The sequence below is a fragment of the Malaclemys terrapin genome, chromosome 9 (genome assembly GCF_027887155.1).
Source record: "Malaclemys terrapin pileata isolate rMalTer1 chromosome 9, rMalTer1.hap1, whole genome shotgun sequence".
Classification (NCBI taxonomy): domain Eukaryota; kingdom Metazoa; phylum Chordata; order Testudines; family Emydidae; genus Malaclemys; species Malaclemys terrapin.
Genome location: NC_071513.1, coordinates 71,346,816 through 71,372,382, shown reverse-complemented (window position 1 = coordinate 71,372,382; position 25,567 = coordinate 71,346,816). Strand labels below are relative to the sequence as shown.

The 25,567-nt window shown below is 42.9% G+C and overlaps 1 protein-coding gene across 9 annotated transcripts in view; it reads right to left on the bottom strand.

The window, feature by feature from the left end:
• The window catches only part of RHBDD1 (rhomboid domain containing 1), a 100,458-nt gene that overhangs the window by 49,331 nt on the left and 25,560 nt on the right, over window positions 1–25,567 (bottom strand). For 5 of the 9 annotated variants that reach the window (XM_054039523.1, XM_054039519.1, XM_054039521.1 and 2 more), the window contains exons 4-6: window positions 19,853–19,941; window positions 18,090–18,140; window positions 5,865–5,984 (exon numbers count right to left, since the gene is read on the bottom strand). In XM_054039523.1, coding sequence (XP_053895498.1) covers window positions 5,865–5,984; window positions 18,090–18,140; window positions 19,853–19,941 — 260 coding nt within the window. Of the gene's footprint in view, window positions 1–3,358; window positions 3,653–5,864; window positions 5,985–16,619; window positions 16,804–18,089; window positions 18,141–19,852; window positions 19,942–25,567 lie in introns of those variants that run through there. The other 4 variants (XM_054039524.1, XR_008446173.1, XR_008446174.1 and 1 more) reach the window with 4 other exon arrangements.

The window sequence follows — 25,567 nt, the reverse complement described above, 5'->3', positions numbered from 1 at the left end:
CTCTCTAATATCCAGAGGGCTACAACAACAACGTATATATACACACTTGGCAGGATTCCATTTAATCTTATAGATATTGGTAAACATGGATTTCAACTGACTCACTAACATTGATTTAAAAAAAAAAACTATTGGTATCAGTCAGCATGTGTAGCCTCCCTCCACACCTTGCACCTAGACAGAACGGGTGTCCCTCAGGGAGCCCTCCGTAGCCCTGCTGCTATGGGAGTGAGGGAAGCAGGGCTGTCCAAGCAGGGTTGCAGAGGGCTCCCTGCACTGCTGCACAGCTGAGACAATCGATCCCTGCAGGCATAAGATGTGGAGAAGACAGTGGTCCTAGTGGGCAGAGGAGAGACCCCTGGCCAGGACTGCAAGGAGGAGGACGATGAGCCCCTGGATGGGGGAAGAGGTCACCCCACTGCTGAACAGCTCCATCCCTGGGCAGGAGCCATTCAGCAGTGGGGTGGCCTCCTCTGCTTTGCCATGCCAGGACCGCAGCCTTCCTCACACCTTGTGCCTGCATTGATCCAATTTCACCAGTCCCGCACACTTGCAGGGAGCCCTCTGTCACAGCCCTGCTCCCTCACTCACCAGCCAGGAGTGCAGAGGCTATCGTCAGGCAGAGGAGTGGCCTCCCCTGCAGCCGGGGCTCATCCTCCATAGAATCCTAGCCAGGGTTTCTATGGTGCATGGCCAAGACCATAGCTTTCCCTACGCTTTACGCATGCGTGTCTTGGGCCCCTTGGCCGCACATGGAGCTCCCTGCATCCCCAGTGTCAGCCATGCCCTAATCCTAACATTTACCCTATCCCCCCCTTAATTTCCCATGCTGTAACAATAGTTATAATCAATTGTTTTAAAAAAATCAGTGTTGTTGAAATAGCAATATATATATATCAAATTCTACCAAACCTACATATAGATCCCTCTTTTTTAAATTAAAGATTTATGATCAGATACTGCCACGTTTACTCACATTAAATAATACCTTACTTTGAGAATCGCCTCTGATTTTAATAGAACTACTTGCAGAGTAAGATGTTACTCAATATACGGATATCAGACTCTGGTCCTTTATGTGCAACACTGCTCTACAGCCAAAATGCTTCTGAAATAAATGTAGTCAAACTTTACTAATTCTGGGTCACTGAGAACGAAAATGATGCTTAAAATTGTTGATTGGTACTAGTTTTCAAGATATGCTATTGGGTCAGTATATACGACCCTTGACTTGGGAATGGCGGAGGATAAGTGAGTTATAAAGGGAAGGGATCTCAATTTAAACCAGAAATGACTAAAATACATCTTTGACTGGATCTATGAATAAATCTATGACTGGGTTTGGACAGTACTTGCTTTTTAGGCAAAACAATGAATGATGCAATCTGAAGCTGGTACTGCATCATACATGATATGAATTGCATCATGTTATTCCTAGACGTCATGGATGATGCAATCATAACGAAGCTTACATCACTCTGCTGAACAAATTGCCCTATATCAGCTCTAGAAATCATACAGTGTTGTGCTCTCTTATTTGTCAGTGTTTGATTTTGCAAAGGGACACATTTCTGTTTAGCCAAAGTAAGCAGAGATGCCTCGTACTTGTGTGAACAGTGCAGATAACTTCTGCTCTGTTTGTGGTGAAGTGACTTTTGCATCACAAAAGCGCAGTATAACCACTATGGTTAAGAAAGCCTATCACCTTTATTTTGGCTGCAAAATTGGAGATCAGGACAAGAGGTGGGCCCCACACATATGCTGCAACACTTGTGCAACAAATCTTCGCCAGTGGTTGAACAGGAAAAGGAAATCTATGCCTTTTGCAGTGCCAATGATTTGGAGAGAGCCAACAGATCATACCAACAATTGTTACTTCTGCATGGTGCCTCCAGTTGGGAAAGGTGTGTCAAAGAAGAAAAAGTGGACTGTGCATTATCCAAACATTCCATCAGCTATACGCCCAGTACCCCACGGAGAAGGATTGCCGGTTCCTGGTGCACTGGAATCATTCTCACTTGAGTCAGACGAGGAAGAGGATGAAACTTCTGGTCCTGAACCATCAATGTCACAGGACCCACATTTTCTCCCATCCTCCTCCTCGGAACCACACCTCATAACACAAGGTGAACTGAATGACCTTGTCAGGGATTTGGAACTACCCAAGAGTAAGGCAGAGCTGTTGAGCTCCAGACTACAGCAGTGAAATCTCCTGGCAGGTGATGTAGGGTTTCCATGTTCCGTGACCGTCAAAAGGATCTTGTCCCATTCTTCTTCATGGAAGGTGATCTTGTAGCCTGCAACAAAATCGATGGTTTGATGGCAGCCGTTAACATCGTTCACGATCCAGATGAGTGGAGACTGTTCATTGATTCATCGAAGACGAGTCTTAAAGCTGTTTTACTGCATAATGGCAATGTTTTGCCATCAATTCCAGTTGGTCATGCAGTCCATATGAAGGAAACCTATGACAACATGAAACAACTTTTGAGCTGCATAAACTATGACCAACATCAGTGGCAGCTTTGTGGCGATTTGAAGGTTGTTGCTCTCTTGGTCTGCAGACTGGATACACAAAGTACTGCTGTTTTCTCTGCGAATGGGATAGTCGTGCAAGAGATTCCCACTACATCAAGGAAGATTAGCCACTCCGACAGTCATTGGAGCCTGGGAGGAAAAGTGTTCAGCATCCACCACTTGTTGAATCAAGGAAGATTTTGTTACCACCCTTACACATCAAGCTGGGTCTGATGAAGAACTTTGTCCAGGCCATTGATAAAACACAAGCAGCTTTCAAGTACCTCCGTGGAAAATTTCCAAGGTTAAGTGAAGCTAAGATAAAGGAAGGTGTCTTTGTTGGTCCTCAGATTCGTGAACTTCTTCAAAATGATGCATTTGACCATGCACTGCGTGGCAAGGAAAAGACGGCATGGAAAGCCTTCCAGTTAGTGGCAATAAATTTTCTCGGAAACAACAAGGCAGACAACTACAGGTTGTTGGTGGAAAACCTCCTCAAGGCATACAAAAGCCTTGGTTGCAACATGTCACTAAAGATACATTTTTTGCACTCATATCTAGATTTCTTTCCACCGAACTGCGGAGCAGTGAGCGACGAGCATGGCGAGCAATTTCACCAGGACATTGCAACAATGGAGAAACGCTATCAGGGCAAATGGAGCCCATCAATGCTTGCAGACTATTGCTGGACAGTGACAAGAGATGCTCTATTTAATGAATACAAGAGACAAGCCAAGAAGCGCCGAGTAAACACTGAATAGGACTAAACTATGTACATAATAGTTTTTTGCCTTTTGTTTCATAATAAATTTTATTTATATAACCCTTTTGCTGATTTTTAAAGTGTTACATAAACAGGAGAGGTGAAATATTATCATGTAAAGCAACCATAAACACATGAAAAGACCTAGGTTTACAATTTATGATTAAAACTCTACTATCTACACAATATACATAGACATAAAATGTAAAAACTTAAATATCTTAGAAACAGTAGCCAATCAGTTGTTTTAATTGTCATATTTGAATTCAGCACATCAAAGTACATAATAAATAGCACATTTTATCTCTGAAGCAGACGACTTCTCAAAAATTGTAGACCAGTGTTATAGGCCCTGTCAGCCTGACATGAACTCTGAGGAAAACAATGGAATGGCTGATATGAGACTTGATTAATAAAGAACTAAAGGAGGATAATATTATTAATGCTAGTCAGTATGGGTTTATGGAAAACATATCTTGTCAAACTGATCTTATATCTTTTTGGGGTGATATTACAAATTGGGTTGATAAAGATAATAGTATTGATATTTAGACTTCTGTAAGGCATTAAAGTTGGTGTTGCATGACATTTTGATTAAGATACCAGAACAATACAAAATCAGCATGCCACATGCTAAAATAGATTAAAGGTTGGCTAATTGATAGGTCTCAAAATGTAATTTTAATGGGGAATCATTGAGTGGCTGTGTTTCTTGTGAGGTCCTGCAAGGATCAGATCTCAGCCCTATGGTTTCTAACATTTGTATCCATGACCCGGGAGAAAACAAAATCATCACTGACAAAAGTTTGTAGGTGACACAAAAATTGGGGGAGTAGTAAACAAAAGAGGACAGGTCACTGATACAGAGTGATCTGAATCGCGTGGTAAACTGAGCATGCGCCAATCATATTTTTTAATAGGCCAAGTATAAGGTCATACGTCTATGAACAATGAATAAGGCTGCGATTTAATCATGGGTATTTTTAGTAAAAGTCATGGGTAGGTCATGGGCAAGAAACAAAAAACCACGGCCCAAGACCTGTCCATGACTTATACCATATATACCCCGCTTAACTCTTGGGGCATGGGAGGGGTGTTGCCGGGGGGGAGAGAGCTGAGCCCGTGGCACCAGCTGCTGGAGGGGGTGGGAAGCTCCCGGGGAGGGGGGGCAGCCCCGCGCTGTGGGAGGGGGGGAGCTCCAGGGGGCCAGCTGCTGCTCTAGCCACCCTGGGACCACTGCCAGGAGCCACTGAACTGCGGTGGCTCCAGCTGCCCCCTGGACCGCTGCTCAGGCAGTCCCCAGGGCCAGCTGCATCGGCTGCTTGGGCGGTCCCCGGGACCAGCTGCCTGGGGCTGCTAGAGCAGCGGCCGGTGCGGCTGGCCACTCCAGCAGCAGCTGGTGTGGTTGGCTGCGGGGCCGCCCGAGCGGCTGGCTGCAGAGCCGCTCCAGCAGCAGCCAGTGTGGCTGTCCCCAGGGCCAGCTGCTTGGGCGCCCCTTGGGTCAGCCACACTGGCCGCTGCAGAAGTCACGGAGGTCGCAGAAAGTCACAGAATCCATGATTTCTGCAATCTCTGTGAAAAACACAGAGCCCTAACAATTAATGACAGGTTTCAGAGGGGTAGCCATGTTAGCCCGTATCAGTAAAAATAACTAGGAATCCTTGTGGCACCTTAGAGACTAACAAATTTATTTGGGCATAAGCTTTCATGGGCTATAACCCACTTCATCAGATGCATGGAGTGGAAAATACAATAAGCATGTCTATTTAGATGCCATCATGTGCCAGCAATGCCCCTCTGCCATGTACATTGGCCAAACTGGACAGTCTCTACGCAAAAGAATAAATGGACACAAATCAGACATCAAGAATTGTAACATTCAAAAACCAGTAGGAGAACACTTCAGTCTCCCTGGACACTCAATAACAGACTTTAAAAAGTGGCCATTCTTTAACAAAAAACCTTCAAAAACACACTTCAACGAGTAACTGCAGAACTGGAATTAATTTGCAAACTTGACACCATCAAATTAGGCTTGAATAAAGACTGGGAGTGTCTGGGTCACTACAAAAAATAATTTTCCCTCTATTGATACTCACCCCTTCTTGTCAACTGTTGGGAATGAGCCACATCTACCCTAATTGAATTGGCCTCGTTAGCACTGACCCCCCACTTGGTAGGACAACTCCCATCTTTTCATGTGCTGTATATTTATACAGGCACATGATGGCATCTATCATATTGCTAGATGTGCAGGTGAACAAGCCCCTAATGGTGTGGCTGATGTGGTTAGGTCCTATGATGGTGTCCCTTGAATAGATATGCTGACAGAGTTGGCAGCGGGGTTTGTTGCAGCAAGGACTCCTTGTTGTTTTTACTAACAATTAATATAAGCCATATTTACAGAATGGGGAACTTTATCCAGTATAGCATCATACTCCATACTGTGAAAATTCATTCAAGCAACTTTTCTTGATTTTGCTTGTAAAAGGGCTGTTTACTGCCTATATTTTGAAAATTATGAACTCTGAATGAGTTCAAGATAAACAATAGCTTAGGATATCCAATGCTATAAAATTCCTACCTCTATCGTGAAGACTGTTTCTCAATGCCCTTTCAAACTGTTCTTCTTCAGTAAGCCCACCAGTGTACGTGTCATAATCCCCTGGTGTGTTGTATGGGTAACTTGGGTGTCTAGAATACCCTATAGAATGAGAACAAAAAAGCTAAAATAAATAAATAAAATGCTGGCATTGAATAAAATATTTGATTTTATTGTCTATCATCGCCTCAAGCAGGTTTTCCTTTTGAATTAGAAAACAAGTTTTAGATGGAAAAAAATGTGATTAATAAAGAATCTGCTACAAGCATATATGCAGTAAAACAAACTATTTGCCAGTTTTGTATGTTATAAATGATAGACTATGGTGGCAGGCAAGGCCTCCGGTAATTAATATTTTAAAGAAAAATGTATTCAATTTTTTTAAAATTACTTCATGGTTTATAAAAGTGTAATAAAATGCTCCATTTCAATAAAAGACTTTTACTCTAAAATTAAAAGGCTGAGTTTTAATGAGCCTTTTAAAATTTAAATGCCAAGAACTGGAGACCATATTAATGTGACAGAGTTAAAAAACAGAACTAAACTGAATTTTCAGTTACCTTTCATGCATCTTTTGACCTGTACTTCATTTCACTTCTCTCCACAGTCCCCAGCCCTCATTGTCTGCAACCATCAGCACTTTTCAGAATTGTCTTTGAGACCTAAAAAATCCCTGGCTCAAGGTACTCCTGCCAGAAAACCCTGCAATTTGCACGACAATCCAGAATTTAATATCTAACTGCTGCTGTACAAGCCTACTGATAGCACTGTGCTACTTGTACAGAGTATGAGTGAAAATTAGCATGATACTCACAGCCAGATCCAGGAACCCCCCCACTGTTAGATCTTCTTTAACATCCCAGCCACCACTTGTGGTCTGTTATTACCATCAACAACCAATCCTCACTTGAGTACTCAGAGCCTAATTCAGGGGTCAGCAACCTATAGCATGTGTGCCAAAGGCAGCACGCGAGCTGATTTTCTGTGGCACTCTGCTGCCAGCTGGAGTTCCGTCCACCGGCCCCGCTTAGCCCACTGCTGGCCTAGGGTACAGGCTGCCGGCCCAGGGCTCTGCTCCTGGCCTCAGCCTGGCACTCTGCAGCCACCCCCAGCTGTGGCCCACTAGCCCCAGCCTGGGGCAGTGAGGGGTTCAGACAGGGGCAAGAGAGGGCGCAGCTCAGCACCCCCACCTTAAAAATTGTTCCAGCACCACTGGGATATTTTTAAGTCCTGATTTGCTGCTTATACCATGCCATGTGGAACAGCACACTGCGTTTGACGTTGTGCGTGCCGTCTGTCGCGATTCCCCCACCCCTTTCCCGCTGTGAGTTGAGGGGTACATTTGAGGGGTACAGTTCCTAAGAAAGCAAAGTTAGATGTCCATTCATTTCAGCTTTCCTGGACAGGCACATTTGGATTTATTCAAAAGAAGGACCGTGCTGTTTGTGCTTTCTGTTGTGAAAGTGTTGTTTGTCGCACATCAAGTGTTCAACAACATTTTGAAACGAAGCACGAGAAAACCTTTCTTGATGAAGCAGACAAGCCTGAATCGATCAAAAAGGCAGTAGCAGGATATGAGAAACAAAGCAGTGTTTTAAATGCTTAAGTGTAAGTAAAAATCAAACTACAGAAGGAAGTTACAAGATTGCACAGTGCACTGCAAAAAACGGAAAGCCGTTTACAGATGCGGAATATAAAAAAGAAGTTTTTCTCAGCAGTTCAGAGGTTTTGTTCAATGATTTGCCAAATAAAGAAAGGATCGTATCTAGAATAAAAGAACTGCCTGTCTCTGCCAGAACAGTTGAGACACGCATAAGCGAAATGGCAGAAAACATTAACGAAAAGCAGACGACTGCATTAAAAGACTAAGCAGTGTTCAGTATTGCAGTTGATGGGAGTGTGGATATAAACAACGTTCCACATTTGGCAGTTGTTGCAAGATATTGTGCTTCCGATGAAATCCAAGAGGAACTTTGTTGCCTAAAACCCCTGCATGGCACAACAAAGGGGGAAGATATAGTGGAAAGTTTTGTAAACCATTTTGAAGAACAAGGAGTTGAAATCAGAAAAATATTTTGTGCGACAACAGATGGTGCTCCTGCCATGGTTGGAAAACAGAAAGGATTTGTAAAGTTACTTGAAGTCAAATTGGCCGCCCAACAGCCAAATTTCACTGCATCATCCATCAAGAAAACCTGTGTGCTAAAATTTCTAATTCAGAGCTTAATAATGTGATGAATACAGTGGTGCGAATTGTGAATTTCCTTGTTGCTCGATCTGCTTTGACTCAGAGACAGTTTCAAGCACTGCTAGAAGAGATGGACAGTGCTTATAACGAAATTCCACTTCACAGGTGGCCTTTTTGTTGGAAAAAGCACAAAACTACCCTGAACTGGATAATGACAAATGGTTGTGTAAGCTCATGTTTCTAACTGACATCACCATTCACCTAAACGAACTCAACCTCTGTCTCCAACGTGCAGGGAAAACGGTTCTGGATCTTTATGAAGCCTGGAAGGCATTTGTTGTAAATCTAGCAATTTTTTCTCGGAATATTCGAACTTCGACTTTCCGCTACTTCCAACACATAAAAGAGCTATTGACACGTTGCATTGTCAGTGTTGATGAGATTGGAATGTACATGCAAGAACTGGAATCAGAATTTTCTGACAGATTTTAAGATTTCCAGCGATTTGGCTTAATGCTTTCTTTTCTAATTAAACCTGAAAAGTTCAAAGAAAGCGACTTGGATTTGTCTGCATCTCAGTGGATGGGTGTTGAAGATTTCAAAATGCAGCTCATTCAGTTAAAAAGCTCAGAATTGTGGGTATCAAAGTCTGGAGTTCTGCAGAGTGCACTTGAAGTTACCGAGAGAGCTCATGGGGCCTCTATTCTGACCTGCTGGATGTCCCTGCAAGTGAAATTTTACTGTTTGAAGAAAATTGCGTTTGCAATGCTTTTAGCATTTGAAGCCACATACCTGTGTGAGCAGGTATTTTCACACATGAAATCTGTCCTCTGTCCCTCTCGGAGCCGGTTAACAACTGATCACTCAGAAGCCTGTGTGCAGCTTAAAGTATCTAAATACGTGCCAGACACTGGAAATCTCAGCAAGGAAAAGCAAGGGCAAGGATCACACTAAACTGATATGATCTGCATTTTAATTTAATTTTAAATGAATTAATATAGACTTATAGAGAGAGACCTAAAAACGTTAAAATGTATTACTGGCACGCGAAACCTTAAATTACAGTGAATAAATGAAGACTTGGCACATCACTTCTGAAAGGTAGCTGACCCTTGGCCTAATTCAAGACATAAAGATCCACAGTTCATTGTCCAACTGACCATATGGAAGCAGAAAAAGAGGAAAGGAATTTAGAGGGTGAGGGGACAAGCAAGAGAGTAATTCTCCCTTCCAAAACAGATTTATAATTTTGGTGGACACCAGAAATCCTCAAGCCTGCCATTCACCTTGATGCTCCCGAATATGAAAAATGTTTGAGTTACAGTAAGTGAAATGTATGAAGATGCAAAACAAAAACTGTTACTAACCTTTCGTAACTGTTCTTCTTCAAGATGTATTGCTCATGTCCATTCCATGCTAGATGTGTTCGCACCGCGTGCACGGTTTTCCCTCAGTGGTATCCATTGAGACAGCTCTTCTGCCCTCTGGAGTCTAAAGGGTGCATTATAAACGCCCTGCAACCTCTCAGTTACTTCTTGCCAGTAACTCTGACAGAGGGGTAAGGAGGGTGGTCATGGAATGGACTAAGCAACACGTCTCAAAGAACAACAGGCGGAGTCGACAGTGCCATCACTGGCTCAGGGGAGGAAGAGTGGCCGGCACGGGTCTCACTGTATTAATCTCTCCCCGCTTGTCTCTGTTCTGCACCAGAGAGCATCCTCTCCGGGTGCGCTGTTTATGTTTCTTCCACCACACCGGAAATGGTAAACGGTAAGAGAGGGGTGCTCCACACAGATGTTGAAGTGCTTGGCACCGATTCAGAGGGGCTCGGCTCCAAGACTGGTCAGCCAAAGGTCCCTGTCCTTTTTAGTGTGAAGTCTGAAGTCCCTGCCGATCTGGCACTTATTTTACGTGAGTTTCCCCCAGATACTTTAAACAGCTAGAGTGCAGGTCACTCATTGGCATAGGCTTGCCGCAAGAGGCACATGGCTTGAAGCCCCGGGGACTGGGGGCATGCCCAGTCCCTGGGGCAAAGAGTCCCTTGATGACACGGACCAACTATTCCCATTACTATATCCATTAACACTAACTAACAAGTATATACACTAACTACAATAACTACACAAACCATGCACAAATTGTCCAAATCACTGGGAAAGAAGCCTTGCTGCAAAAAGGATTGTCCAGCAACCATCATGAGTGGTAAAAAGGAACTGAGAGGGTGCAAGGCCAGTGGTGCCCCTTATACTGGCGCATATGTGCGCAACTCGAGAGGGCACTAGAACCGGCCCATCGGATACCACTGAGGGAAAAATCTCTGACTACCTTGCACGCACACATCTAGCATGCAATGGACATGTGCAAGCACTCGAAGTAGTAGTGAACTATCAGGAAAAAAATAATCTTAAAATCTTCCCCATCTTGCCTCTCAAAAACACCAAATATTGGTTGACATTCTCTCGACTATTCTAACCTACCATATATACAATTTCAAAGACTACAAGTTAGCTCAGAAGCATTCAAACCCAGTGTGACACTACGCTCCTATATTCTTCATAGAGATATTGTTATGATATGATTGTAGCATAACTAGGATGTATTTTACACACGATAGCTCACGTGACATATCATTGAAAAGATTATGATTTACTGAATATGATTATCCTATTTGTATGCCTGTATCATTTTTGTATCTGAAGTTAGGAATATCATCTATGCTTTTATTACAAATGTGTGTACACCTGGGGAACACCCACTAGACAGAATGGAATCAATTTATATGGCTGGCTGGGAAGGGCCATTAGGGAAAACAATAGGACTTTGAAGATGCTAATCTCCCACTGGGGAGCCTTTCTGGGAAGCTTTCCTGAGGACCTTACAAACAGTCTCTGTCTCATGGCTGCTATGGCCCTACAGAGGCATGTGACCAAGTCATCTGGTACTGGACTCCATCATAACACTAGTGTTTTTCCACTAACCGGGCACGGGAATCAAACTGGGAGACAAAGGTTCTTGCCATATGCTAAAGCTATTTAAAGCAGGGGAGTGACATCATCCCTGCCCAAGATGGCTGCACTAAACAGCTAAGAAACAAAGATCGAAATGGGGGAGAAAGGCTGTACCCAAGCAAGAGCGCTTTTTAGCCTGTGAAAGGAATACCTAGAGTTTTAAGCTGCAAGCAAGTGCAGCTTGCCCTCAAGAATATCTGCAAACTACTTAAAAACAACTGTTAGGGTGAGAATTTGCTACTTATGTCCAATTTCTTTAGTATATTAAGCTTAGATTGTGTTTTGTTTTATTTGCTAGGTAATCTACTTTGATCTCTTTGCTATCCCTTATAATCACTTAAAATCTATCTTTTGTAGTTAATAAACTTGTTTTGTTTTGTCCAAAACCAGTGTGTGGAAATCATAACCTGGAGCAGAAAGCTGTGTATATTCCTCTCTACATTGAGGGAGGGGGAAATTTCATGAGCTTGTGCTTTACAGTTCTCTGTGCAGCACAAGATGGTATAATTTTGGGTTTGCCCTCTAGAGGGGGGTATGCACTTGAGTAACTGGGAAGTTCCTTAGCTTAGCCTTCCTATGCAAAGCTGATCTCAGCATCACTGTGAGTAGCTGCAGTTGGGTGTGTCCCTACCTGTATGTGTGCTGGTGAAGTGCAGTCTGAAGCCTGAGAAAGCATTTGGCAGGCTTGCCTCAGCAGTACTGTGTAAAAGGAGCCCAGGTTGGTGAGCAGGCGGGCTCAGTGGTACCCCAGTTCTAGGCGGAACCCCGAGGGGGGGGGGGAACGCATCACATCCAGTTCCTCCCATCCAATCAAAAATACATTCTATTTCTTCTCAATTTGAAAAATTAGAATATTTATGCATGAATCAAGCTGAGCATACCATTTCTCTTTATCTTCAGACTTAATACAACTAACAGTCATATTAATTAACTTAAAACATCAGCACAAAGTTAGCCCTCATATTGGGGTCCATGTGGATTTATTGACATATGTTAGGTAAATGAGTACAGACTGCAAGATGAAAATGTGAGAGACAAGGTGGGTGAGGTAACAGCTTTCATTGGACCAACTCCTGTTGGTGAAAGACAAGCTTTTGAGCTACACAGATCTCAAGAAGAGCTGTGTAACACAAAACCTTGTCTCTCTCACCAACAGAAGTTTGTGCGGTGACATATATTACCTCACCTACCCTGTCTTTCTAATATCTTGGGACCAGTACGGCTATGAGACCACTGCAAATAAAAGATGAAAACATGGCAGTTGATTATTATTTGTATTACAGAGTTTTGGTGCCGTAAACAAAGAAAAAGACAGATCTTGATATTACAGTCAAATAAGCTGCAAGATACAGACACAACCTGAATGTATATGTCTGCTACATCTATGGGCCTGAATAATGTCCTAAAAAATACTACCACTTGAAACAACAAATCAAACCTTTCAAAGAAATAGCTCATCTTAATGTATCAAATTACACAGTAGAATACAGTGATTTGAAAATCTCAAGAAAATGGGTGTCTTTGCCCTTCTGCATATTTTTGAGAACAGAAACGAACAAATGAAACCAATTAAGAAATGTTAAAAAGTTTCGTGCTATTAATGCAATGAACATGGCAGAATTTCAAGGCATCACGGATGATGATTGCCCTAAACGGTCTAATTTATAAAAGAAAATATTTCTTTGTTATCATACTTTAACAAGCTGTAAAAGACCTTCAGTCATGCTGGTTCTATTTAAAACCATATTTTTACATACAAATTAAGCCGACTGCATGACTCTATTGATTTGTACATACTTTTGATTCAATCCTTACATATTTTTCCCCATCCACATTATGTTCATTGAATGAACATTTTCCCTCCTGTAAATGTGAGTTTATCTTCTGGATATAATTTTATGTTGAACTTAGCTCAATAACTGCTTACTGATTTGTAGAATTCAACACTGCACATTTGACCATTATAAAAATAATTCTGGCACTAAAAAATGTAAATATATTCCTTGCCATACAAAAAAAAGAACGTATGTCATGTTTTACGTTTGTTCCATAGCCAGAGTCTTATATGCTCAAGGTACTACATTTGATTCATTACCTTTGCAAAGCCTTCAAATTGTAGTTCATAATGAGAAAGTGCCCCAAAACAACATCCCAAGTTATGTGGGGTTCCTACTGTTCTAATTCTACTGTTCATATTTTCATAAGCTACATTTCTAAAAAACCCTAACATTCAAGTACTTATCCTAAACAAATTAAATAATGTTTACAACTACAAGTAGCTTGGCAGACACACAGGAAAATACAGCTAATGCACACCCCTTTAGCCGGCTACCATCCATACAGACTCATGGGCAGCAATAGCCTGAGCTGATGGTTTCCCGAGATGGGTGCCATAGGCTCCTTGCTTCTCCCAATCAGCCACAGCCCTGCTTGATGTAGGGCTGCACCAAAGATTGCACCTTTGGTGATAAGGAGCCCCTCTTATTGGCCAGCTCAGCCGAATACACGGAGATGCAAAAGTGTAATATTCTGCACCGTCCTCCTTAGTTGTGAGCTGGGGGAGGAATCGAAGGATCATTCAGGAGCTCCTTCTCCTACAGCAAGGTCTGCCCTCCAACCGATATGCTGGGGCAGGGGGGAAAGACAGCTTAAGAAAAGCAGTTGGTCGCTATCCTTGGGAGACTGTATTGGTACATAATTGCCAAATGTAAGTTATTATATTGATTGATACAGAATTGTGTTGAAGTTTCCATGTGTTCTACTACTTTGTGTTGCAATTTTGGTGGTGGATGTATTCTTTGCAGGGAGTACATTTGTTCTGCTCTTTGAGCCAGGATGGCAAGAAAGGGAAGATGTATAAAACTCCCAGAATTGTGGTTCTTATGTAGCTGGGACTGATACTCGTAAGCAAAAGCTGCATGGAGACTGTCCTGTGTTGGTTCTAATGCTCTTTATAGGGGTAGTGCATGCCTTGGTACAAGCTAAATGTCCTGGCTCGGGTGGGACAGAGTATCTCTGCCTGGTTAGCCATTTTTACTTTGGGGTCTGTCAATCATGAAAAGGGGTGGCTCATGCTGACTGGCTATAGCTACCCTTTGTGGCATATCCCTCCATTTTTAAAAATATTCTTCTTATTTAATAAACGTGCAGCCTTTGTGCCATAAACTATTCTTAACTTGTAAAGTGTCACTGTGGGGATCATTTGAGCAAATCTTAGTTGTTACTTCTAAACAACCATAGGTAAAAAGATTTCATATGCAAGAGTTTTTAAATTCATGGTGTTCTTTTAACTGAAAGCACAGAGAAAAAATGTCTTTACATGGCTCCCATCACCATTCAACAGGAAAAATTTGGTCAGAAAACTAGACCCACTCTTGCAAAAAAATTCTATGGGATCTTTAATTGCCACAAGTGCCAGGGATTATCAAACAAACAGGTATTCTGATATGGAAAATACCCAGTCAGAGCTCTTGTTAGGTGGGAAATACTCAGAAAAAATATTAATGGAATCCAGGACAAAATAAAAATCATGATGGACAAAAGGGTATAGAAAGTATCAGCACTGGAAATGCAGGCAGGGAGGCAAAGAAATTTGAGACAGACTTTTACTTGTGGTGAGTGAAAACTCCTTCAAGAGAAGTCACCAGGGGAGCGGGGGTGGGGAGAGGAGGAAAACATGATACATAGATAGCCTCAAGTAGGCCATAACTGGGCTCACTGTGGGAATGATAATGAGATGTGTCCTGGATCCTCTTTTGTCTGCTACTCCAAAACAGGCTGTGGAGACCTACAAGTATATGCACTACAACAGGGGTTCTCAAACTAGGAGTCGGGACCCCTCAGGGGGTTGTGAGGTTATTATGGTGGGGATCGCGAGCTGTCAGCCTCCACCCCAAACCCCGCTTTGCCTCCAGCATTTAAAATGGTGTTAAATATATTAAAAAGTGTTTTTAGTTTATAAGGATGGGTCGCACTCAGAGGCTTGCTGTGTGAAAGGGGTCACCAGAACAAAAGTTTGAGAACTACTGCACTACAAGGAGGACATGGATCAATGTACTGCACTATAAATGAAGTCATATGTGGCATGTTAAAGAAGTATGGGCTGGATGAATGAACTATAAGGTGGATAGAAAGCTGGCTAGATCGTCGGGTTCAACGGGTAGTGATCAACGGCTCCATGTCTAGTTGGCAGCCGGTTTCAAGCGGTCGGTCCTGGGGCCAGTTTTGTTCAATATCTTCATTAATGATCTGGAGGATGGCATAGACTGCACTCTCAGCAAGTTTGCAGATGACACTAAACTGGGAGGAGTGGTAGATACGCTGGAGGGTAGGGATTGGATACAGAGGGATCCAGACAAATTAGAGGATTGGGCCAAAAGAAACCTGATGTGGTTCAACAAGGACAAGTGCAGAGTCCTGCACTTAGGACGGAAGAATCCCATTCACTGTTACAGACTAGGGACCAAATGGCTAGGAAGCAGTTCTGCAGAAAAGGACCTAGGGGTTAGAGTGGACAAGAAGCTGGATAGGAGTCAAGAGTGTGCCCTTGTTGCCAAGAAGGTTAACAGCATTTTGGGCTGTACAAGTAGGGGCATTGCCAGAAGATTGAGGGACGTGATCATTCCCCTCTATTCGACATTGGTGAGGCCTCAACTGGAGTACTGTGTCCAGTTTTGGGCCCCACACTACAAGAAGGATGTGGAAAAATTGGAAAGAGTCCAGCGGAGGGCAACAAAAATGATTAAGGGGCTGGAGCACATGACTTATGAGGAGAGGCTGAGGGAACTGGGATTGTTTAGTCTGCAGAAGAGAAGAATGAGGGGGGATTTGATAGCTGCTTTCAACTACCTGAAAGGGGGTTCCAAAGAGGATGGATCTAGACTGTTCTCAGTGATACCTGATGACAGAACAAGGAGTAATGGTCTCAAGTTGCAGTGGGGGAGGTTTAGGTTGGATATTATGAGCTCTGACTGGGTATTTTCCATATCACCACCTTTTTCACTAGGAGGGTGGTGAAGCACTGGAATGGATTACCTAGGGAGGTGGTGGAATCTCCTTCCTTAGAGGTTTTTAAGGTCAGGCTTGACAAAGCCCTGACTGGGATGATTTAGTTGGGGTTGGTCCTGCTTTGAGCCGGGGGTTGGACTACATGACCTCCTGAGGTCCCTTCCAACCCTGATATTTCTATGATTCTATGTTCAAAGAGTTCTAATTCTCCAACTAGTGCCTCCGTCCATACACACTGGTATTGGCCTACAGTTCCTCTATGTCCTAACTTCACAGTCCTCTGACAAAATTTAATTTTTCTAATCAAGTAACGCAACATGTAACTCGGGGTTCCAATAGATGCTCTTGTCCTGTAAAATTATACTGGCCATAAGGCTATTCTGCAAAATGTCTTCATTTTCCTCAATTACCAGTAGCTTACTACCACCACTAAGTGACAGAAGTTGTGTGCTGCAGCAACAGCGCCTCATAGGGATTGAGGATTTGAACAAAGCAATGGATAGTGCACTAGTGTCCAACATTAATTGCTTTTACCTTATCGGTCCCATTGTCAGTGATAAAGCAGCTAACTTTAGACTTCCCATCTAGACACATATCCAGGTTTCCCTGTAGTTTGTCCATTCTGTTTAGGAAAACATCTTTGTTGAGGAGGGTCATGTGAAGCAGAGATAATGTGTAGGGGTTCTGGGTCACGCATTGGCTGGAGAATTAAAAGAGCCTTAGGAGGAAGGAAGAAGGTAGTAATTAAGATGTTAAGTGTCCAAAGACAGGAAAGGCATGAATTAAAAATTTCATGATGATCCAAATATTAGTAGCGTAGTAAATGACATCCCCAGCGGTTCCCTTGAGAAACTTTCTTTGGACCCTTCGATAAATACATAGAAAAAAAGCATCTCAAAACTATCTCAGCTACTAAAAACTGTTTCCCTAGTTAGCTGCCTGATCCGCTGTACAGTACCGTTAAAACAAGGCTCCTTGTCCATTGGCATCACAAAATGATTGCATGCCGAGACCAGCAGTAAGTGTTAATGCTGCTGGTGCTATTGCTGAACTGACTTTGCTTTTGCTTTCTCCAATAGGGGCCCATCCCAGAGAGGAGAACTGAGAATTTAAGGGCTGTGTTGTTATTGCAGCTGCTATTACTACATAAGAGGAGAGAAAGAGGAGAAACACACCTAGTAGCAGTGGAGAAAATAGCATGACAGGAAGGAATAGAGGTAGTGTCAAGCGTCATTCCACAACCACTACTGTTTTTAATAAAAAATGGCGATTTGAAATTCATACTCAATCTGAATGTAGTAGGTGGAGTATAATAACTAGGCTCAGGTTGCACAGACCATTTCTTTTGCTACACTGGTGCATGCTCATCACGCAGGAAATGGGAGAGTTACAGAGATAATTCCACTAAGGGTTGTCATCCTTTGTAGGTTTTCACCATGACTAATATTATGCATATATACAGTATCCATACTTTGTGAGGTATTGGCTATGTGAAGCAGAAATCACCACCCATAGCACTTGTCTCAGCACATTTACCAATGTCTACATACTCCTCACACTTCCAGTATTTACATAATGTGACATGGAACAAAAGACTGCACTCTAACCAATTTCCTCTACTGAGGTTTTCAGCCTCTTCGTAGAGAAACTGCTTTTGAACTACCTATACATTCACCTAAAGAGGAAGGAAAAATATGGCACAGTATCACCAACATATAGTCTTCCATCCTGAATGCTTTGAATTTCATATAATTTAATAAGAACAATGTTCAAAGTTGCTATTTAAAAAAAAACTGGTTATTTTATTTGTATATTTTGAGGCCAAGATACTTTCTTATGTACATTCATCATTTTCCACCACTTAACCAAATTTCATTTTCCAAATAACCAAATATTCTACAGTCCAGAAAATGGTATCTTTATTTTTATTATTTTAAAGAAAAAAATACAAAGTTGAAAGGAAAAGTGAACAAAATTTTTAGACAATGGAGTGAAAGTGCTCACCTGAGTAGTAGTCTCTCTGTCTTGCAGAGTCATTAAAGTAGGGAAAGTCACCTACCAGGAAGAAATGTAATACACTTAATATTCATAAATAATTTTATAACCCTTCTTCAAAAATTAAAAATTAAGTTTGCAGTATTACCACCTACAGAATCTTGGTCTTGTGTGATGAGGCTGTAGAACAGCGGGTTTTCTATAAAATTTTGCCCAGTAATAGTCAAAGTATTTAATGTTTATAATCTTAATATTTTTCTCTAAGTCTCAAAGTGATGTCTGATATAATAAAAAGGGAAGAACCATGCAGAAGGGAAGATACCCAGTAAACATTCTGCAGGGTAGGGAAATTTTTGCAGGTAAATTGTGCACTGGGAAGTTCCTCTGGAGCGGAGAAAGGAGCTAGCTGTTCAGTTTCAGGCCACGCCACAGAAAACTTACGGCTAGAGTAGCCCCTGTTCTGTCTGTGCCCTGCTACATAAGAGGCGGAAGAGAAGACTTGTGGATCCAGGAAACAATCAGTTGGCCCTGCCCCCAAATCCTGGCTGTACAGCAGTGTCCAGGTGATATCCTTCCCGCAGCAAAGAGCTCTCTCCAAATCCTGCCTCACCCATTGTACTACACTGTTTCTACCACCAGACAGCACTGCTACAGATGGGTGAAAGATTCACCCTTAAAAAAGATGCGAACTGTCTCATATCTACCAACCGGGTTGTGAAATCTCTCTCTCTTAGTTTTGCCACTTAAAAGTGCTATATATCTGGAACTTACGGAGGCTTCATCACCAAACCCTGCATGCACTTCAAGCATTGACAGCAAGTAGGATAAATCTTTAGGCTAGTGACCTACTGGATTATTTGTTAAGGATTTATTTTGCTATTTAAAAATAGAGCTAAAACAAATCATTTAATATAACAGCTTCAGTGAAAAGTAGAAAGAGAACAGATTTCTGAACTGATAAGGTAGTCTCATTATACATTAGCTATATTCACATTTAACAAGGTCTCATGAATAAATATATTACATTGGTCAACCTTATTGTAAATAAGCTACGTATCCATATTTATTATTATTTTTAGTTTATACAAATATTTATCGTGAAAAGCTTTTGTTATGCTGAGAACATCAGCTACTATAGAAAATTCAAAGCACTACTTTTGACTATTTACATTTTTGAATGAACATATAAAACACACTAGGTCATCGGGCCCAGCCCTGCAAACTTTCAGTAATGTCACCCTTGTATTTTTACCTGATTCAAACAGTGAAGTCAGTGGGACTACTCACATAAGGAGTTGCAGGACTGGGCCCATGGTTTGTATTTCTAAATACACAGATGTGCAGTATTTGCATTTTCCCCCCATTTAACTAGCATCATGTGAAAACCTGTAGTAATACAATACCAAAATCAACAATATTGGAAATTCTTTAGACAACTGTCTAAACGCCAAAAGCTCACTTTCAAAATGTGGGTACTTCCAATATAATTTATACAGGTAATAAAAAGATAGAAATGTACCATACTCAGCATAATATAACAACATGATATTTCTCTGGGTTTACTACACTTCATTTAAAATGAAGGTTTTTAAATGGCATTTTAATTTTAGCCCTGATTTTTTTTAAATAATTTATTGTCTTAGGAAGTACAAACATTTGAAAAATATTTGATCCTGTTCTTGGCTCTATTTATTTCTAATAACCCAAATCTTAAATTTAATATTGAGCTAGAATGTTAACTTCTTGTCATGCCAAGAGTGTTCACTATGTACCTGCAATTGCTTTCATGAGCATCTTCAGAGGCCCCAGCGTGTACATCAATCCAACAAGAATACCTGCCAGATGCCCAGCAAAAGAAGTCCTAGGAGGAACAGAATCACTTGTGAGAGTTTGTATGCCTGATTAGATATATTCTGTATTCCCATTATTCCAATGTATGTCAATTGGTCACAGTTTGCAGTCTTTGTTCCATATGTCTTTTATTCTGTGCAGTTTAATACCTCTCAAAGAACAACATTTTCCACCTTTTTTGACCACTGAAATGAGTAACAACCACAATATGTTTTAAAGGAACACCGCTGACCAAATGAGGAGCTAAAAGTGGCTGATATATTACAAGAATCAATATGCCTCAAACAAAATAAGAAGAGTTGGACAAATGGTATAAATTTCATTCAGCTTTAGTTTGTTTCTGTTGTACAAAAAGCATCATCTAAAATTAGTTCTCTTTTTAGCTCTTGAAATTCCTGATTCAGCATTACACTGCTCATGTTTTACATCAATGGAACTCTACTGAAATCAGCGACGCTACAAAGGCATAAAACTGGAGTAAAGCCATGGTAAATCAGGTCATTGTAAAAGGTAAATTACCACACTGTGTTTATAAAATAATTCAGAACTACTGCACATTTTAAAATATTAAATATATATGTAATGAGTAGCACTACAATAGCTTTTGTAAGTAAACAGATCTGGCTTTGTTTCTAAACAAGAGCTTTATATAACTAATATTTTTAATTTTGGTGATGGTTTGGATAATGAGGTTCTCTTTCCCATGAACTCACTATAAACTCTGGCTAGCAGTGCAAGGCTTCTTTAAAACTGTATGTCGAAAAAATTTGGTCCTACTCTTTAGTTTTCTAAGACCCTCCAGTCTGACCCCCGCCCAAAATCTTATTATGTAGTAGTACTAAGTAATAAGTAGTACTGCAGAAAAAGATCTAGGGCAGTGGTCCCCAAATATTCTTGTGTCACGCCCCACCTTATCTGTAATGGAATCTGTCCGTGCCCCTCACTCCCAGGAGCTGCAATCGGGAGATGGGGCCATGGACAAGAGTAGAGCCGGGCCCAGGAGCAGAGCCACAATTGGGGCCCAGGAGTAGAGGCACGATTGGGGCCAGGAGCCGAAGCTGCGACTGGGAGCGAGGCTGTGGCTGGAGCCCAAGGCCGGGAGCCAAGCTGGGCCTGGGGGTGGGGCCAGAGCAGAGCTGGGGGCAGAGCAGGGCTGTGTGGTGCTTCCTCCCTGCCCCCTACTGGGGTTGGCTCAGGCCCCACTGCACCCCCTCCGAACATTCCTCCACACCCCACCAGGGGGGTGCATCCCACAGTTTGAAGATTATTAGGGGTTATTAAAGTGGATCAGAAGTTGCATATAAGCCAATGATGTGATGCAGTTGTGAAAAAGGCTATTATTCTGGGTGTTGCACCGTACTGAGCACTGGGGAGGCTTCAGCTGGAGTACTGTGTCCAGTTTTCGGCAACATACTTTAAGAAAGCTGTGGACAAACAGAAAAGAGTCCAGAGGAACAACTAAAATGATAAATGGTTTAGAAAACCTGAACTATGAGGAAAGGTTAAAAGAACTAGGCAAGTTTAGCCTTGAGAAAAGAAGACTAGGGGAAAAAGAGTAAGGAACTTGAGAACAGTCTTCAATTTTCAGCTTTCAGAGCTATTGTTCTGAAGAGTTCTTCCTGAAGTGAAGGTATGAAGCCCTGATTCAGTGCTGGTCTACTTCCAGTTAATATATGAAGGAGAATGCGCCACTGTAAAGACTGCGAACAAAGAGGGCACACAATGCCAAAATGTTCATTCTACAATTTATTCACCTAGATCTCTGTCAAAGAATTTTTCCAAATGCTATAAAAATCTGAGGTGACCAACTCTGCCACTAACAAGATCTAGTTTTGGCTATTACACCCACATGGAGGCATAGTTAGGTTACAGCATTAAGATTTAAAAAAAAGTCAAAGTGTGAAAAAGAAAAACTTGTTTTAGCTTGTTAGAACTTACAGCTGGTATCCAACGTATTGAAGGATAAGACAGACCAGTTCCCAAAGATAAATGAAACCCTGGATTTTGCTAGTGGTCCTTCTGCTTATGTGAAAACAGAGACCTGAAGTCTTTGTAGACTGAGCTCCTCCCTTGGGAACCTCTAGCCCCCAACCCTTTTGTAGGGGAGGTAGGAAGGATTCAGAAGCAAGCTGAGTCATAGGGGTGAGCCAAAGCGGGATGACTCCATGTTACTGGTTCTGTGTTGGGAGTCCTGAACACGATTCTGGACCCAGTTAAATGCCTGGTATGAGAGAGCAGGAAGTGGGGTGCCATGCACCCCTCCCAGTGTTAAATAAAGTTGCGACCAGCTGCTTAAATTCATTCTATGTATCTGCTATTCATTCACCTGCATGTATTGATCAACTACATTGGCATTTACAGCAATTGGGTCAGGACTTCCAGTGTAAGTTGGTTTCAGAGTAGCAGCCGTGTTAGTCTGTATCCGCAAAAAGAACAGGAGTACTTGTGGCACCTTAGAGACTAACAAATTTATTAGAGCATAAGCTTTCGTGGACTACAGCCCACTTCTTCGGATGCATATATATATGTGTAAGTTGCTTTTCTACAAGTTTAAAGCTCTATAAGTACTCCCTCCAGGCTGGAATTTGACTTAAAATTTTTTGGCATCCAAGTAATTTTAACACACGTCCTAAAGACGTAATGTAATACCTGCACATGAAAAACCTTTCATAACTTATAGTAAGATCATCCTGTCTGAAGATTTTTAATTACAAGGAATCACTTAACAGTGAGAGTATGAAATCTCTACTTCTTTATTATTTTGCTTTTATGGTCCCTACTTCTCTCTTATTTAACTGTATAGTTTCTGTCTGTTACATAACTAATTTTGCAAGATGTAAGTCACCTAAGGTGGTGGCAGGGCTTTGGAGCTGTGCTCTCGCTCCACTCCAGCTCCAGGCAAAAACCTGCAGCTCCACTGCTCCGGAGCTGCTCCACACTCCAGCTCCGGGCTCCGTTCCAAAGCCCTGGGTGGGATAGAATTGGGTAAAGGATTATTTTGAAATATATTAGGATATAATCAAAGAATTATTTTGTAATACTTTAGTAAAATGATTGGTTAAGGTATAGCTAAGCAGGACTCAAGTTTCACTATATCAACCGAGGTCCAAAAGGAAGTTCTTTGGAATCAACTCCAGGACACAGCCCCAAGATCAGAACTGCCAGATCTCAACATCCTGTCAACTATATCGTACAGAAACTGGAGTCCCCAGATGACCTGATTCTGACTGTCCAGCAGGAAAAGTTCGTCTGCCTTATTGGGAGTGGTGAGCATTGTATGCTTAGTGTGTGCATTCTGTTTTGATGATTGTTAATAAACATAGGTTAGGGATTTCACTGTGTAAGGATCTTTCACTGGTGAAAGACCCTGCAAACCTGCAGAGCGTAAGGGTTACGCCTTGAGCCTTAGGGTATGTCTACACTTGCAGAGTTTTGCACTGCAAGTTTCACCGGTGATAGGGAACCGGTGAAAGAAAAGCGCTGGTTTGTGTACTCACTTAATTTCTCAGGCGTCAGAGAGTGTTTACACTAGCAGCACTTCCATCGCCGAGGAGAGCAGCGCTGTAGGGCAGCTATCCCACAGTGCAGCTCTCTCGATAGGTCTTGTGGGAAGGGGAAGGTGAGCGGAAGGCATTCTGGGTCGCTGCTCAGTGCCCCATGCTGCACTGCTTCATGTCCCAGCAGCCACATTACTTCCTTGTTTCTTTCATGGCATTTTTTTTTAAAACCCCTGCTGTCTGGCTGCTTTCCCTGCCATATCTACGAGCAATGGGAAAGGGAGTTTCAAACTTCCCAGGGCTTACAGGGGGAGGGGCGGACGTCCGTTTACCTAGCATCAGAGCAGCAGAAATGCTGGCCAGAGTGACACTTTTGGAACTGTGGAATATCCTTCAGAGGCCAAAAAGTGTTTACACTGGTAGAACCTGTCTTCACTTTCACAACAGCGCAATAAGAACAGCGGTAAGAGCTGTATGCCTCTTGTGAAGGTAGTTTTCTTTTTGCGGTGAAACTTCTGAGTTTCACTGCAAAAAGTCATTAACAAGTGTAGACGCTCCTATGATTTTAAAGGGACATATTGCGCTTTAAATGACAAGTGTAGACATAGCCTTAGGAACAGGGTAAAGGTGGTTGCCCTAGAGTGTGAGGTTATGCACTGAGCCCTAGGAACTGGGTAAAGGTGGATGCCCCTAGAGTGTGCAGGTAACAAAAACGATCAAGAACATTACAGGAAAGCAAATGAAATCCAAATGATTTGTTTGCATATGAAAAACTTTTAATTTTTCCCACAATTTTATTCTAATGGTATACTAATACAGTACTGGGATCTTCATTTTTTAATTAGAAATAACTTCTGTGACAGACCCAGACCAGTGGGGGACAGGAGTCTGGTAGAGGGCAAATATACTGGTCACTGGATGAGTAGTTTTCTGTTCCCTGAGTGACCACAGCAGGGGTTGCACTAGAGTAATCAGGAACCTGCTAGAACCAGTTAAGGCAGGCAGACTAATTAAGTCACCTGGAGCCAATTAAGAAGAAGCTGCTAGAATCAATTAAGGCAGGCTAATCAGGGCACCTGGGTTTTAAAAGGAGCTCACTTCAGTTTGTGGTGCGAGTGTGAGGAGCTGGGAGCAAGAGGCGCAAGGAGCTGAGAGTCAGAGGGTGTGCTGCTAAAGGAGTGAGGAGCACGAGCGTTATCAGACACCAGGAGGAAGGTCCTGTGGCGAGAATAAGGAAGGTGTTTGGAGGAGGCCATGGGGAAGTAGCCCAGGGAGTTGTAGCTGTCATGCAGCTGTTACAGGAGGGTAGGGTTACCATACGTCCGGTTTTTCCTGGACATGTCCGGCTTTTTGATAATCAAACCTCCGTCTGGAGGGAATTGCCAAAAAGCCAAACATGTCCGGGAAAATACCAGCCGGGTACTTCCCCTCCCGCGGCTGCTCTGCTCCTCCCCTGACTCTTCGGCTCTGTTTAAGAGCCGAGCTGCCCAAGCGCTACCGGCTTCGGGCAGCCTCCATGCCTCCGGACCCTGCGCCGCCGGAGCAGAGCAGCTGGAGCCCGGGAGGGGAACTGCCCGGCCGGCAGCTGGGGTCTGGAGGCATGGGGGCTGCCCGAAGCCGGTAGCTCTCGGGCAGCTTGGCTCTTAAACAGAGCCGAAGAGTCAGGGGCGGAGCAGAGCAGCCGCGGGAGGGGAAGTGCCCGGCCAGGGGCGCAGGGTCCGGGGGCATGGGGGCTGCCCGAAACCCGAGCGCTACCGGCTTCACGGTTTGCTGGGCAGCCTCCAGACTCTGCGCCCCCAGCTGGGCGCTTCCCCTCCCAGGCTCCAGCTGCGCTAGGGAAGCGCCGGCCGGGGGCGCAGGGTCTGGAGGCTGCCCGGCAAACAGTGAAGCCGGTAGCGCTTGGGCAGCCGTTTTCGTGTGGCTGGGAGGAAGGAGGGGAAGTTAGGGCGGGGAATGGGCGGAGATGGGGCGGGGAATGGGCGGAGATGGGGCGGGGCCAAGGCCCAGTGGAGTGTCCTCTTTTTTTATTTTTTAAATATAGTAACCCTAAAGGAGGGACTATATTCAGCTGCAGTCCACAGGGCCCTGGGTTGGAACCCGGGGTAGAGGGAAGGCCCGGGTTCCCCCCCAAACCTCCCA